At 37.6% G+C, this 15,769-nt stretch overlaps 1 protein-coding gene across 6 annotated transcripts in view; it reads right to left on the bottom strand.

The window, feature by feature from the left end:
* The window catches only part of LMBRD2 (LMBR1 domain containing 2), a 46,113-nt gene that overhangs the window by 5,758 nt on the left and 24,586 nt on the right, over positions 1 to 15,769 (bottom strand). For 3 of the 6 annotated variants that reach the window (XM_019803936.2, XM_011230042.3, XM_002923360.4), the window contains exons 10-17: positions 13,157 to 13,338; positions 12,479 to 12,612; positions 11,042 to 11,147; positions 10,224 to 10,321; positions 6,735 to 6,838; positions 5,261 to 5,307; positions 3,868 to 3,973; positions 851 to 980 (exon numbers count right to left, since the gene is read on the bottom strand). In XM_019803936.2, coding sequence (XP_019659495.1) covers positions 851 to 980; positions 3,868 to 3,973; positions 5,261 to 5,307; positions 6,735 to 6,838; positions 10,224 to 10,321; positions 11,042 to 11,147; positions 12,479 to 12,612; positions 13,157 to 13,338 — 907 coding nt within the window. Of the gene's footprint in view, positions 1 to 850; positions 981 to 3,867; positions 3,974 to 5,260; positions 5,411 to 6,734; positions 6,839 to 10,223; positions 10,322 to 11,041; positions 11,148 to 12,478; positions 12,613 to 13,156; positions 13,339 to 15,769 lie in introns of those variants that run through there. The other 3 variants (XM_011230044.3, XM_019803937.2, XM_011230045.3) reach the window with 2 other exon arrangements.

Raw genomic sequence — 15,769 nt, 5'->3', positions numbered from 1 at the left:
TGTAAGCACAATTTGTAAAATCTATTCAGTAGCTGAAAGCAGAAACTTACAAAGATATTATCCCAAGGGGATTTACTTTACTATAAATTAATCAACAACCTTTTTAGAGCCTAGAATACACCTAAGACAGGGTGAGAGATATAAAAAGAAAGGGATAGGGAGATGTAAACACATCATGGAACTGAAGATTTAATAATCACTCTTGATTGTTCAACAGAAATAGAATATTCTAGGGTTTTTGCTGTTTACAGGCAATATTGTAGCAAATATCGTCATGCATACGATATTTTGCTTTTAACTATTTTCTTAGAGCACAGTGGCTAAAAGCACAGACTCTACTGCCAGAGTCCTGGGGTTTGAATGCCTGACTTTGCCATTTGCAAGCTGTGTTACTCTGGGTAAGTTACTGAGACTCTCTGGATTCAAATCCAATTGGATTTACAACCTTAAATACAGTATGTTGGTAATGTGCTTAGAATAGTGTCTGACACCCAGTCACAGCTATGTAGCTATTGCTAAATATGATTAATTTCATAAATGAGATCATTACAAATAGGCATATAAACACTGTTAAGATCCTTAATATCAATTTCAATTTTTCTTTCTTATTTAGAATACCATTAGTAGTTTTTGGAGATAGCAATTTAAATTACCAACACTGGATGCTATAATTTTTTTTTTTTGGATGCTATAATTTTTAAAATATAAAAGCATTAGCTGGTATAAAAAGTTACCAAAGGCTGATGAATATGGTTGTTGTTAGCAGTAAAGATGAACATATTCCTTATGCTTATCTCATTAAGTCGCATGTTATTAAAATCTCAGAATGCTGAGCTAAGATAGAGCTTACCTCTCTGATTTAGACTCCAGAGCGTCGTCAGTGAACGTTTCTGCATTAAAATCCAAAGGTTCTACATCTTGGAGGAGTTCTATTCGGTCCCTTTCAGTCCTGTTATTGACCCTGGTATATTTAGATGCTGCTGTAAAGGAAGGGGAAAAAAATGTCAATTTTTCTATTGTCTTTATGGGTCACAGTCTATGGACTCATGGAAAAAAGGTCAAGATTATAAAGGATCTGAATTTTGATTGTGAAAACAACAGTAAGAAAAAAATAACTACTTGATTCCTTAAAAATCAGATTAAAATGAAAAATGGTATGATAGAAAATAACAAGGAGAAGTTTCTCCCTGGTAGCTAGTCTAAGCTCAGAAGCAGGTACAAGGCAAAGATGCAATTAATTTGAATCGGAATTAACATTTAACATATGAGCTATGAAATTCTTCATTATCAAGTTTCAACTGGTTTCACAGTGAATCCTGGGGCTGCTGTATCTCAATGCTTGGCTAGAATTTTCTTCCTTCCTTCCTTCCTTCCTTCCTTCCTTCCTTCCTTCCTTCCATCCTCCCTCCCTCCCTCTCTCTCTCTTTCTTTCTTTCTTTTTAAAGATTTTATTTATTTATTTGACAGAGATAGAGACAGCCAGCAAGAGAGGGAACACAAGCAGGGGGAGTGGGAGAGGAGGAAACAGGCTCATAGCGGAGGAGACTGATGTGGGGCTCGATCCCATAACGCCGGGATCACGCCCTGAGCTGAAGGCAGACGCTTTACGACTGTGCCACCCAGGCGCCCCATGGCTAGAATTTTCTTGAAGGTGTACTCAACTCAAGCTCTTCAAGAAAGGCCTGAGGTTTTTTTCCTAGGAGCCAAGAGTTTAGGGTAGCTAAGTCCAACAGAAATAAAATGCAAACCTGGTATTTACTTTTAAATTTTCTAGTAGCTACATGAAAAAAGTAAACAGCAACAGGTGAAATTAATTTTAACAGACTTAATTTAGTTCAATGTATCTGATATATTATCATTTCAACACGGGGCACCAGACGCGTTGCAAAGGCTCAGATGCCGACCATCCTGGTCAGTACAGATCTACTGAACTAACTCTCCCTTCTCTCTTTGTGGATGGGGTGGGTTTTCTTCATAAACTAACCTAAATTTTCACAATGTTCTTCTGAGCAGTCCAATAGCTTCAAAAGAACTTTATGATATAGCTCTTTTTGAAAACTTAAGGCAAGCCAATTTGATTGTATCGTACACTTTTGTCATCTTGGACTCTGCCCTTCATCTTTTCTCTCATTCATTCAGCAAATATTGGTTGCCTCCCCTATTCCAGGTTCTCTTCAAGTCTTCATCCTAAGGCTGTATTTCCTCTTCTCTTGAACATTATTCTCCCACACTCCCACATCTTCCTACCGTGTCAACTCTTACTCCGTGGTAAGCAAGCTTTCAAATCTTTGTAGAATCCCCTCTCTTTCCTAGTTTTTTTCTTTTTTTTTTTAAGATTTTATTTATTTGAGAGAGAGAGAGGCAGAGAGAGAGGGAGAAGCAGGCTCCCCACTGAGCAGGAAGCCGGACATGGGGCTTGATCCCAAGACCCTGGGATCATGCCCTGAGCCAAAGGCAGACGCTTAACTGGCTGAGCCACCCAGGCACCCCTCTTTCCTAGTTTTAACTAAACCTTTAGCTCTCTCGCATTTCTTCTACCCTAAATCTCATTCAAACACATCCTTTCCTCCTTATCTCCACGATCACTGCTCATTTTAGGCCCTTGTTTCTTGATTGCATTACCAAAACAGACATTAAATTGGTTTCTGTGTTTCACTTCCCCAGAAATCAAGCTTTATGTTCAAATTTATCTTTTGAAACCAAAAATCTGAGCATGCTGCTTTTCCGACTGAAATCTTGAGAGAAAGTCTTCACTTCTGAGCATGGTAATACCTGCTTCCCAACTGTCTCTGCAGATCCCCCTCTTATCAGGCTCTTCATATTTTAGGATCTTGTCAAGAAACAAACTTGCATTCTCTCAGTCACTCATTCATCTTTCTGCCTAAAACCCCTTCACTTGGATAAGTACCATTCATTCCCAAATACTCAGTTAATATTACTTTATCACAGAAATCCTTTCCCAATAAAGAACTCTTTTTCTATCCCCTGAGTTGAGTTCCCTTGGCATCAAGAGTGTACCTTCTACTCTCTCAGCATTTGTCCATCTTCCCCAAAGACAACCCTCTGCCTCTACTCCGGTCAGAGTCCTGGGCAAAAGCAGGTTTCTTGCCACCTTCCCAGGGGCAGATGGCAAGGTCAAGGATGTGGGGAGGTATCCTAACTCAAACCACTGGCAAATGTCTTTTTTTTTTTTTTTAAAGATTTTTTATTTTTATTTATTTATTTATTTGACAGAGATAGAGACAGCCAGCGAGAGAGGGAACACAAGCAGGGGGAGTGGGAGAGGAAGAAGCAGGCTCACAGCAGAGGAGCCTGATGTGAGGCTCGATCCCATAACGCCGGGATCATGCCCTGAGCCGAAGGCAGACGCTTAACCGCTGTGCCACCCAGGCGCCCCTGGCCAATGTCTTCTACTTGGTATCAGTCCCTCACAAAATTAACTGGCATCCCAAGGACAGGAAATTTATCTTTTCTAGATCCCTGTATACCTGGGCAAGTATCTGACGTGTGGGTCAGTCATGAAACAGCTATAAAAATGACAGAATTGCCTACATCTACTAACAGAAAAGTAAAGGACACCATCTAGGTAAATAGTAGGTAAACACACCTGGGATAAGTACTGATATTATTTAGGGTAGTACAATTACAACTGTTCAAGCACTGTCCCAATTCTCCATCTCCTACCAGAATGCATACTCGAGTTTCCCTTTCCTTCTATACACTGAGCAATGAAAAAGGAAAGACGCTGCAAAACCACCTCTATAGTTCTCTAAAAGCCTTTTTGAATGAATGTCTTAATTCTCAGTCTCCATGCAAGCAAGCGTTAAGAGAACAACTTCAAAGGGAACTAGAAAACAAACGACTTACATCGGGTGGTACTAAGATCTGAGAGGTTTGACTCTTTCGGGTCAATATGAATATTTCTGTTTCTAGTGGAATCTTCTCTGTTGTGTCCGTAACGTTCTTTCCATTCCTAGGACAGAAACACAAATAAACATATAACAAAGGAACTCACAGGCAGAGAAGTAATTCCTCAGTGTCAACAGACTGTATGTATAGAGTAAGAGAATTTAGTTATTTTCATCAGAAATTCGCCCGATAATCAGTATGATTAGCATAGTACCATGAAAATTTTCAAAAATATTTTTTCTTGTTTCTACATGATTTTAAGTCTCCGAATTTTTTTCCAAATGAACATTTATAGGCATTTTTGCTAGCTATAATTAACCTTTTCAATTCTTCTAAAATGTCAAAACAACACGATAGCTACAAGAGGCTTACCTTGACCACATAAAAGTTATGCGAATTCCTAATAATTCATGAAATGTTCACAAAATTTTTTCCTACATAAATAAACTACAAATATCAAAGACTGAAAAGTCACTTTCAAAAGCAAAATCAGAGTTGTATACAAACATGACTAGATAGTTGTAGTCAAACCATATGAAATGGGATGCTACTCGATCAATTCTTAGAACTGAAAGGAACCTTAGAGGTCACCTTATTAGACCTCCCCTGCACTGTAGGGTTTCACTCCAAAATAGCCATGCCATTGGCTCTCTTATTAGATGACATGGAAGTTTCTACTGTGAGCAGCCCATCACAATTTTGATAAACTGCGGATGTTAGAAATTTTCACCGAGAGGTGAAATCTATCTTCAGTAACTTCCACTCTCTGGTTCCAATTATGTCCTCTGAAATAAAGAACAAGTCTCCTTTTACATGACACCACTAGCATACATGAAGACAACTATCATGTCTCCTCCTCGAAGTCTTCATTTCTCCAGTATAGATACACCCAGGTGCTGTAAATTTGTGGTAACCGTGACTAGATTTTTTCTAATTTTCTGTAGGAGGAGGTTAGTTTGCCTCAGCAAACAGAGGACTGAAGAAAAATTGAAGATGAATACAATTAAAGTCATATTACCAAAAAAGTGTAACAATTTTTAAGCAATCAAAATGACTTTGATAGCAAGATTGCATGAATTTATTGCTTCTTTCATTAAGTATTCACGGAGTACCGACCGTAGGCAAGAAACTGCTAGACAGTGGACACAAAGTAATTTAATACTAATGACTTTTTAGAACAGGTCTGACAAAACACCTAGCATGTACATCTGAGTTATCTTTTTAAAAAAACGTGTCCTATGTCATTTTCCCACTGTTCTTTGGATGTTAGCCAACTCTAAATCAGTAAAATTCTCATGATTATTTCACATTAGTCTTTAGGTTACAGAAAATTAATAAGTACTTTACTTACTCTTCTTCGATTTTCACCTTCTTCTTGCCTTTGCCTTTTTCTCTTCTCTAGAGACAGAAAAGTGGTCTCAAATTTGGTATAACATGGTTTAATTAGACGTAGAGTAACTGAAGTAAAGGTATCAGGCTATGACCAATTTCCTTTAAATTACTACAAAGTCAAAAGTAATAGGTTATTGTTGGAAAGGACCTTAGAGGTCACTTAAGTCCACAGAGAATACCTTCTGTATTTTTGTTGGAGGTGACCTTTAAGCCTTTTCTAAATAGTTTTAGTGAGGAAAAAGTTCTTCCTCATGGTGATCTCAAATTTACAGGTAACTTATTTTTCTTTGCTTTATCTTCTAAATTAAGTTGATATTTCTTTCTGCATAAAAGTCCTTTCCCTTATTCTCTTCAGGCTATATGCTCAGTATTTTGGGGGTTTTTTTGGGTTTTTTTGGGTTTTTTTGCATAAGATACACTCTACAGACCCATAATTCTGCCTCTCCTTCTCTAAATACCTTCTAACTTATCAGTTCTACTCAAAATCTTACCCAGGACTGAATCTGATACTCCGGATGAGATCTAATTAATGTAAAAAGCAGTAGAACCATTACATCAACTAGACCCCGCCTTCCTAGGAGAGAATTTGAAGGCTACAACAGCTTCTGTTGGAGCCACAACATATTTTGGCTAACATTTAACTAATGATCACACAAAAGCTCCAGACCCATGTAGGGAGAATGTCTAGGAATCAATGTCCTCACACTCAAGTTTTGTTTTCTTTTTTCCCTACCATCACTTAGACATCAGGAAATTTGATACATCCAGTGTTGGGATTGGATTCTAGTAGAGTGCCATGTATTCTAACAGGTTGTTAACGATCATCGTATTCTCAAAACCAGCCTTGGCTTGAATGATTTCCTGTGTGGCATTAAACTGACGATTCTTGCAACTCATGAATTTTATAGTTGTACTGAGCTTGGCAAATCTGTTTCCAGAAAAACACGAAAATGACTCCAACGCCATCCAAGAGCAATACTTAGTTGAGGACATACTAAATTTCTGCTGCAGTAGTTCTTAAAGATGGGATGAAACCATCATTTGTTTTCAAATTATTTTTGCTATGAAGGCTGTACGTAGATTTTTAGCTAAGAAACATTAATTTCTTTTTTTTAATATTTTATTTATTTATTTATTTATTTATTTATTTATTTATTTGACACAGAGAGAAAGAGAGCGCACAAAAGCAGGGGAAGCAACAGAGGGAGAGAGAGAAGCAGGCTTTTGGCTGAACAGGGAGCCTGATGTGGGGCTTGATCCCAGGACCCTGGGATCATGACATGAGCTGAAGGCAGACCCCTAACAGACTGAGTCACCCAGGTGCTCCAAAAACATTAATTTCTTAAGATAGATTAAAAATTACAAATTGCACAAACACTAATTTTGTATTTTGAGTCTTAGTACTTTCATTTATTTTAAAAGACAAATCTTACCTCGTCTGATTAATTCTTTTCCTTCATCAACCAAGTCTGATGTCATATCATTATCTCCCATGAACTGCTGGAAACCAAGTAGATTCAAACAACGAGTTCCCAAACTAATAAAAATAGATTTTAAAAAAGACAAGCATTATTTCTCATTATAAATGTTTAGATAAACTGTTCTTTAGTATTGTCACCCCAAAGAAGCCTATGTTTTATCATCAGTTATCACAGAAAGTTATGTAGTTATCTTTCTTTAAGAAGGACTTATTTCTCTAAGAAGTTTATATAGCCAGTACTCCACAGACACGGTATGCACCATACCCAGATTTCTTACAAAAAGAAACTGAGTTAGGCCATTAGTATACCTGCAGAAAATTATTACACAATACAAAACAATGGCTATAATACAAATGCAACTTATTCTTTTCTTATATTCAAACAATTTTAATGCGGAAAATACACACAACCAATATTCCCAAGTGTAAAATAACCTGGTTTAGAAAATCTTAATTATGCAAATTGATTTTCATGTTCAATTTTTTTAATAAGCTGAGAGCTAGTCAATTCCATTTAAATAGCTTTAATTATACACTCATAATTTTTAACTATATCTTATCTGAGGGCTATTGCTTTATCTTATTTGGTATTTACTTTAAACTTCACTGTTGTATAGAGCAAGAATACTGAAATTATGACACACAAGGAAAGCAGCAATGGGTGGGAAGGCAAGATTAATATTTGTTAATATCTTACTATATACATCAGCCAATTTACAGATACTCTCTTATTTTATTCTTACTGTAATCCTAAGAAATAATCTCTTTACAGATAAGGAAACAGAAGCTCAAGGGGTTAAATTAAATACTTTGCTAATGATCATTTAATAAGTTTTAGAGCTGGGATTTAAATCCAAGACAAAACACAGACCAAGCTCTTTTTATTGCCTTGGTTTTCAGACTTCTTCACTGATGTACTCCTAATGGCATAAGCCTGAACACATACATGGAGCAAGAGGGGGAGAAAGGAAGAAGGAGAAATCGGGGAATGAATGTGTGTGTGTGTAGGGGGGGATTCGGGCATGCAAGTGCTGGGAGGAAAGAAAAACAGCAGAGCAGCTACAAGAAAGTGAAGATCTTCCGTTTTACATTACCGATGTGTAAAAAATCTGACTGTGTAAATCTGACGATGTGTAAAAAATCGCAGTATATTTCCTTGCTTTAATATACCATTTACCATTAAGCACAACTGGAGTTTCGGGTAGATGGTCACACTAATTCAGTGACTTTAAATATTCCCTTACTATTTTCATATCCTTGTGGGAATACGATACCCCAGGATGAGAAGCCCCAAACTGGATCCTTGTTTCTGGGAAGGTCATAGCTTTTTCTAAAGTGTCAGGAAACAGCCTTATACTCTCTAGGCAGTTAAGTATGAATATTAACTCCGGGGATGGCAGTGCTGTTAGTAACATGGGAATTAACAGGGTGCCTGGGTGGCTCAGTCGGTTAAGCATCCAATTGACTCTTGATTTCAGCTCAGATCATGGTGACAGGCTGGTGGGATCAAGCCCTAGATGGGGCTCCATGCTCAGAGCGTTGGGGGGGGGTTGCCTGAGATTCTCTCTCTCCTCTCTCTCTGCCCCTCTCCACTCTGTGAGCGTGCACATGCGCACAAACTCTCTCTCAAAAAATGAATTAATCTTAAAACAAAACAAAACAAAACATGGGAATTGACTAATTACGGCAGCATTATAAAAGAAAACAGACCTATGAAGCAAGTTACCATTAAAATGTCACTAAGGCATTGCTTCATACGTCTCTATAATAGAATATCTGTTTTGAGAGATAATTTGAAAATTAAAGAATCTGGCCTTACCTTTCCTAAAAGACAATCTGGCACTCAAAGTTTATCCCATTTAACTCTAAAACAAAACCTTTAATGGATTAATAATTTTCCTTTTAGACATAATAATTCTTTAAGATTTTATAGTTGATAAAGCACTATCCGATCCATCTATTCCTTGATCCATATAACAATCTAATAAGGTAGCAAGAGATGCTAATCTTGCAAACATAACTACTAACATGTGAAGACCTAAGTCACACATCACAAGCTCTTAATGTTTCATTAATAGTTTTACAAACTTTTAAAATAAATAAGCATATAATTAAAACTAAGTTTTGGACATGCAAAGTATGGTCTCTTCCTTTACTACATCACTTTCATAATGACAACACATTTTCACAAACCTATTGTCTTTTCTACCTTACAGAAAAAAACTTGAAAGTCAGACTTACTATCAGTTCATATAAACAGTTTTATTTCATTTTAAGATTTTTTTTATTTGTGAGAGATACAATCTTTTATTTTACATAGGAGAAGGTAAAAAGAAATGCTTTAAAACATTCAATAGAGAATTTATTTCAAACAATACTTGTGTATTTACGCAATACCTTCTTAATGAGTACACACATATTATTTGCAATAACTATATAATGGTATTGGAAGATTTAAATGAAAAGTGGTTGGACGAAACATTTGCATTAGAAAAACAAACTGATTAACATCAATAAATATATTTTTAGGGGCACCTGGGTGGCTTAGTCAGTTAAATAATGTCTGACTCTTGGTTTCCAGTTCACGTTGTGATCTCATGGGTTGTGGGATCGAGCCCTGCCTCAGGCTCCACGATCAGCATGGAGTCGCTTGGGATTCTCTCTCTCCTCTCCCTCTGCCCTTCCACTACTCGTGTGTGCTCGCACACTCTCTCTCTCTCTCAAATAAATAAATATATCTTTTAAAATAAATAAATATTTTTTTAAGAGTGGTCTTTTTGGTGTGTCACGGAGCACTTAAGCAGTCAGTGAAGAGAGCAGACCCAATACAGGATGAGGGCACCTGACATGTGCAAGTAGGGAAGACAGGGTGCTAGAAGCCAAGCACATCTGTCTTTACCTCCTTCTGAACTGCACCCTGGCCAAGATTCAATCATTTTTCTCTAATCCTATAAAATATAGCAGCCTGTGTCCTTCCAGCCTTATATGTACTGCCTAATTACAATTGCTCCTCATCTGATGTTTTGTGCTGGCAAAGGTCTGAGGCCTCTGGAAACCCGGCAATGATTGAGGGGAAAGCCCAAGGCTCGTTTATGTTACTGGATAAAAGACGGGCATGAGGGTATTTTACAAGCTACACAGCCTGTCAATGTTGAAGGCCAGGGCTTAGAGTTAACATTCTGTAACTGATCCTATCACTTTGCAGCTTAAATACTTGTAAAAGAATGACTGTACTTCGCTTCTCTTAAAAATACCTTCAGAGGGAGATCCTGACCTCACCACTTAAGCGAATCCTTTAAACAGCCCCCAGTTCCCCCAAAGCCACAATAAAGCAAACGACAACCAAAACCTAACCAGTAAATATTTAAAAGAGCTTTAAGGAGAAAGGATATCCAGATTGGACAAGAGTAAGAAGAAAAATAACAGATGTTAAATTTCTTACCTAAAGTAAGTAGCAATGCAGAGAATTACCACCAACATAGGATAATATATATAGAATCCATCTGCAATAAAGGATAAAACTTTCATGGAACCCATAATCTAAAGAGCAAAAACAAAAACAAAAAAAAAAGGAAGTTAAATTAGTACAGTTCTATGTTTTTCACCCCTTTCCACCATAGAAAATTCACTCATAACTAACCATATTAACAAATTTGGACTTTTCAAAAAGTAGAAATAAAGCACTAAACGGATTGATTTTTAAGTTCTCATCACAAGAAAAAAAAGACTTGTAAGGGTGTGAGATGATGGATGTTAATGAAAGATACCGTGGCAATCATTTCAAGATATATACATACATCGAATCATTCTGTCGTGCACCTTAAACTAATACAATGTTATATGTCAATTATGTCTGAATTTGCTTCCTTATTAAGAAACAAGAAAAATGAACACTTTATTATTATTTAATATTATATTATTATATTATATATATTAATATTATATTATATTATAAATATTACTGAAAATCATTGTGTGCATGAAGATTACAAATATAAAAGCTAACAATGAGGTCTACCGATACTGCTCAGCTGCACAACCCATGTGAGCCAGAAAGCTTTCTTTACAATAAGAGAGAGCAAAGTAGTTTCTATCCAGTCATTAGTAATTACATTTACAACCTTTAAAAAAAAGTTTGATACTAAAAAAAAGATTCTAGTAATTCTACAGAACTTTTCTACTGGTATTAGAAGAAATTCCATGATAATACATCTCATACAGATAATGAATCTAAAAAAACTGTGTTCTGACCATACTTACAGATGTATAAGCAGTTGGCTGTGTATTCTGGTGAGAGATGGATGAATCCATGTGAGTCAAACCCAGGAAATTAAGACACAAAGGAGGAGTCAAACGGCAAAATAACCTGTAATGAGCATTTATAAACAGAATATGTAAAAAAAATGGTAGCAAAATGCATTTTATTATATTGAAATATAACTAGTATTTTCATCTGTTTGTATTATAGTTATCTTGAATTCTTAATGAGAACTGTCTTTACTTAGGAGACATTCTGAAAATCCTATTAACTGCATCTCCCTGAAACGTCAACAGCTACACGGCAAAACTCCAGCCTCAGGCTGCCTGCTTTGGTGGTGTTTGCCCCTGCTTTAGCCTAAGAATCTGTACAGCGCCTGTGTATGCACTTTTTCCAAGTCTACCATCTGTGTAATCGGCCTCAGTATGGCAAGGACGGCAATATCCTCAAGAGGGACTGTACTCGCTATGTAAGAGACCAGAAGTTGTAGCGAAGTGCGTCACTCTGACAAGTTCAGGTACAAAGAACTGCTAGAGCTCAGTTTAGTCCAGCTCAAAAGAGAACCTCACAGAACTAGACTTGGAGAATAGGGGGAGAGTGTGAATACAAACAGGCAATATGAGGAGTTATTTTGTGTGATCAAACAACTCTGTATCTTGATTGTTCTGGTGGTTACATGAATCTACACACACACACACACACACACACACACACACAGGATAAAAATGGTGAGAACTAAATAAGATCTATAATCTAATTAACAGTAATATATCAATGTAAAATTCCTGATTTTGATATTGTACAATAGCTCTATAAAACGTCTCCACTCAGAGAAGCTGGGTAAAAGTTAACAGGACTCTTTGTACTACACTTACAACTTCCTATAACTATTTGGAGGAAAAATGGTAAAAGAAAAAAGTCTTAAAGATGCTTCAGATATGGATTCCTCTGTGAACTTCCCTAAGTCCACCCTTTATAATACCCAATATGACTGATTTAACAACAGGGACAAATAATAGCCCAAGCTAAAGCTGTCCCTCTAAACTCTTGCTAAATCTCTTAGCAAGGATTATTCTTGTTTGTTTTCTTAAGCCCTTCATGATGCAGTTTGATGCCATGGAATCTCAGAACCCTCTAGATCTCACTTAGCCTCTAAACTCTCAAATGGTCCCAGTAGTTACTAATCTATTCATTGAATCTCTGATTTGTAAATCTAGGCTTTCTTTTTCTCCTTAACCTAGTAAACCTATATGTCACCTTAAACTTCAAGCAGGATTAAGCTAGCAATCAAACATCTAACTAACACTTAAAGCTAATCAATGAGTTCACATAAATACAGGTGTTAGTAGGACACCCATAAACGACAAGAAATAAATGAGAGATCCACAGAATGCACGCAGCAGAGTCAGTCCCGTGTTTCTAAACACCATCCTACTTACATGCCACTGAAAAGGAGGCTGTAAGCATCAGTCTGGTGATGTGAAGCCAAGTAGTAATAGTTAAATACACGAATCCTGAACACAGTAGAATAAACACAGATGCTTAAAAAGAAGATGGAAAGGAAGCAAGCAATCTGAAAAACAAGCAAAACCGGTTTAAGACAAACGGACCTGAGCACTTTACATACATTCACAAGCATTATCCTTTATTTCTGGCTAATATTTATTGACATTCTAAAATTTAAACACAGTAACAGTTTTTCTTAACCATCTAAGAAAATGGATTTATGAAAAAAAAAAAAAAACCTACGTCTCAACCAGTTTAACATCCCGTCCGTGACTTTCAAATCTACCTCCTGAAGTGAGCCCGCTCTCCCACTCCCTTGGCAATTCTCCACACAAGACTCTAAGGTTTGTAGCTTCACTGGCGTAAACAGGATCAAAGTATTCTCATAAAAGAATTTTGCACTATTTTGCACCTTGTCATCTCTCCTCAAACACAGTTCTTAAGTTCTTATAGTCTGGGTAAATGGATGAAGCTGTTTTGAAAGTCTGAATAACAACACTGTGGGGAATGTCACTGCTTTCCTCATTACTAGAATATATCCAGAAAAAAAATACAACAGTTGACAACTATACTGTGAACTAACACACGTTTATGACAGAAAATAAACTGACCTCGATATAAATGTAATTGTATGTTTTTTCAGCCAGCTGTATGAAGACTGCAAAGAGGGATAAGACAGGTGTGGTACTAAAGAATGTGCATTCTGACCACACAACAATCACAGAGAAGACGGACAAAACCACGGCAAGTATCCTATAAAACCACGGTCGCAAGAGACATTCCCAGTACCATTCTGGAAGATAAAAGAAAACAACGATTAGGAAAACCATAAAGGAGTAACGGGGTATTTACATTGTTTCACAATATCACCATACAAGATACATAGCTGCAAAGAGGAAAATAGTTACTTTCACAGTACAGGAACCGGACAGAGCTGCTCCTCCCCAAATAATCACCAGGAACAGGACAACCTGACATCGTGTGCCTTCTGCCGTGGAGCACGGAGAGGACCACGGTGTCACTGCTGCAGTATTCCCACCAAAAATGCAACACCTGCATCCAACATGAGGAAATATCAAACTCAAATTCGGGGACACCCCATAAAAAACAGGCCTAGAGTCTCCGAAAACAACATCATAGAACAGAAAGAGAGGCTGAGAAACTGGTTCAGAAGAAAGGAAACGAAGGGGTCACGACACCTGAATGCAATGCACGATCTGGGATTTTTAACGAAGAATATTTTGGGACAACTTGCAAAATGTGATTAAGGTCTATAGGTAACAGTTCTGTATCAAAGTTCATTTCCTAATTTGGGCATTGTATTTGGTTACATAGGAGAATGTCTTTATTTTTAGAAAATATGCACTGAAACATTTAGGAGCAAAAAGTCATGTGCAGATTCAACTCTGAAAAGATTAAGGAAAAATACGTATACAGAGAGAAAGAGAAAGCAAATGAATATGGTAAACCGTTTACATGTGGAAAATCTGGATGAAGGATATACAAGAATTCTTTGTATTATTCTGGCAACTTTCAGCTAAGTCTGACTTTAGGTAAAAAATAAAAGTTAAAAAAAAAAAAGCTCTTCCAATTGAGAAGGCTGTATTTCAGTTCAGTCACTGAGGTGTTGAGCTCTTGGCTCACACTCTGAATCTTTCAACCCTACTCTCAGCACCAGTCCTGGGGAGTTCAAGGTCCACACTGGTGATCCTTTTTTCAGTACCCTGGGGTCTCTCACTTCCTTGCCCTCCTTTCCTCCTGTTATCTTATCCTCCACCCCACCTTCACAACTCATTCCCACTGTCCTCCCTAAACCTCTTACTGCTAATGACTCCGGGCCTTCCTTTCAATCTCATTATAGTTTCCAAGCAATATTTTCACCTAATATTCCAATTCCGCTGACTGACCTTACCTGAGCCAATGAGCCATTCATTCTACCATTTGTATTGCCACTTAACACCCTGCGATCCTACTGCTTTCTTTACCAGCTCTGATTCTGTAGTCTTTGAGGATAATTACTCTCCAACATCCCAATTTCTTTGCCCTCTCTTGCTTCTCTGCCTTTGCTAAGTGAAACCACACCCTGCCTAGATCCAGCTCTCTGGCTGCTCTGAGCCTGTGCCCGTGGAGCTGCACACTGTAAAGTGAGACACATCTTCGCTGACTGGTCTCATTCTAAATTTTCAATCCCCACCTGCAGATGGACCCTGAGCACTGCCTGGGTAGCCTACAACAATTCACCAATCTTCTCCCGTGCCTTCTCTCCTTAGCAACTATTTTGTACCTTTTCTTCTTTCTTCAAATCTCCAAAATTTCTTCCCCTACACTTACTCTCAGCATTTCACTGAGAAGTTGGCAGAAGGGAGCCTCCCCAAGTTCCCACCACTACCTCTTCTTACCTGTTCAGGTACATTGGTGCCTTACTTCCTAATCTAAGGGCATTCTCGGCACTGTTCACTATTTCCCATTTCATCACTCTCCTCATGAACATCTTCCCAGCCACTCTCTTACTACATTTCCTCTAAGATATCATTTCCAAATTACATACTGTAATTGATCTTGACCCTGCCATCCTCCTTCAGCTACTACTTCTTTTCTCTACTCCCTTTTATAAGGAAAACATTTGGAGAGTTTTCTATTCTCCCTGTTTCTAACTGCTTTTTATTTTTTTAAAATTTTTTTATTATGTTATATTAGTCACCATACAGTACATCATTAGTTTTTGATGTAGTGTTCCATGATTCATTGTTTGCATATAACACCCACTGCTTTATATGCAATGAATCTAAATGCTTTTTAATTTCCAACGGGGCTTTCTTAGCCCCTCCACCTCCACCTCACTTCTCTGAAATTGAAGGGTCAAGGCCTCATGTGCAGGACAGTAGACCCATCTACAACATCTGGAAAGGTACTTTACATATTCCTTTCCTCAAAACACCTCACCTTCCTGCTCTTCTTCCTATTTCACTGGCCACTCCCCGTTTAGCCTTTTCCTGGTTCCTCCTCATCAAGCTGAAGTCTACCTTCTGGAGCGCCTCAGGCTTGGTCCTCGGACTTTGTCTCCTTAACCCAATCACTTCTTTATTTTATTCTGACCCAAGGCTCACTGATACACTGATGACGCCCTGATTTATACTTGTACACCAGACTTCTCCCCTCAACTCCCATTTCTACAGCCAACTACCTACTCAGCACCTTCTGCACACCTTTACGTGTACATTGCC

Source organism: Ailuropoda melanoleuca, chromosome 3 (assembly GCF_002007445.2).
Source record: "Ailuropoda melanoleuca isolate Jingjing chromosome 3, ASM200744v2, whole genome shotgun sequence".
NCBI lineage: Eukaryota > Metazoa > Chordata > Mammalia > Carnivora > Ursidae > Ailuropoda > Ailuropoda melanoleuca.
This window is presented reverse-complemented; position numbering and strand designations above follow the sequence as displayed.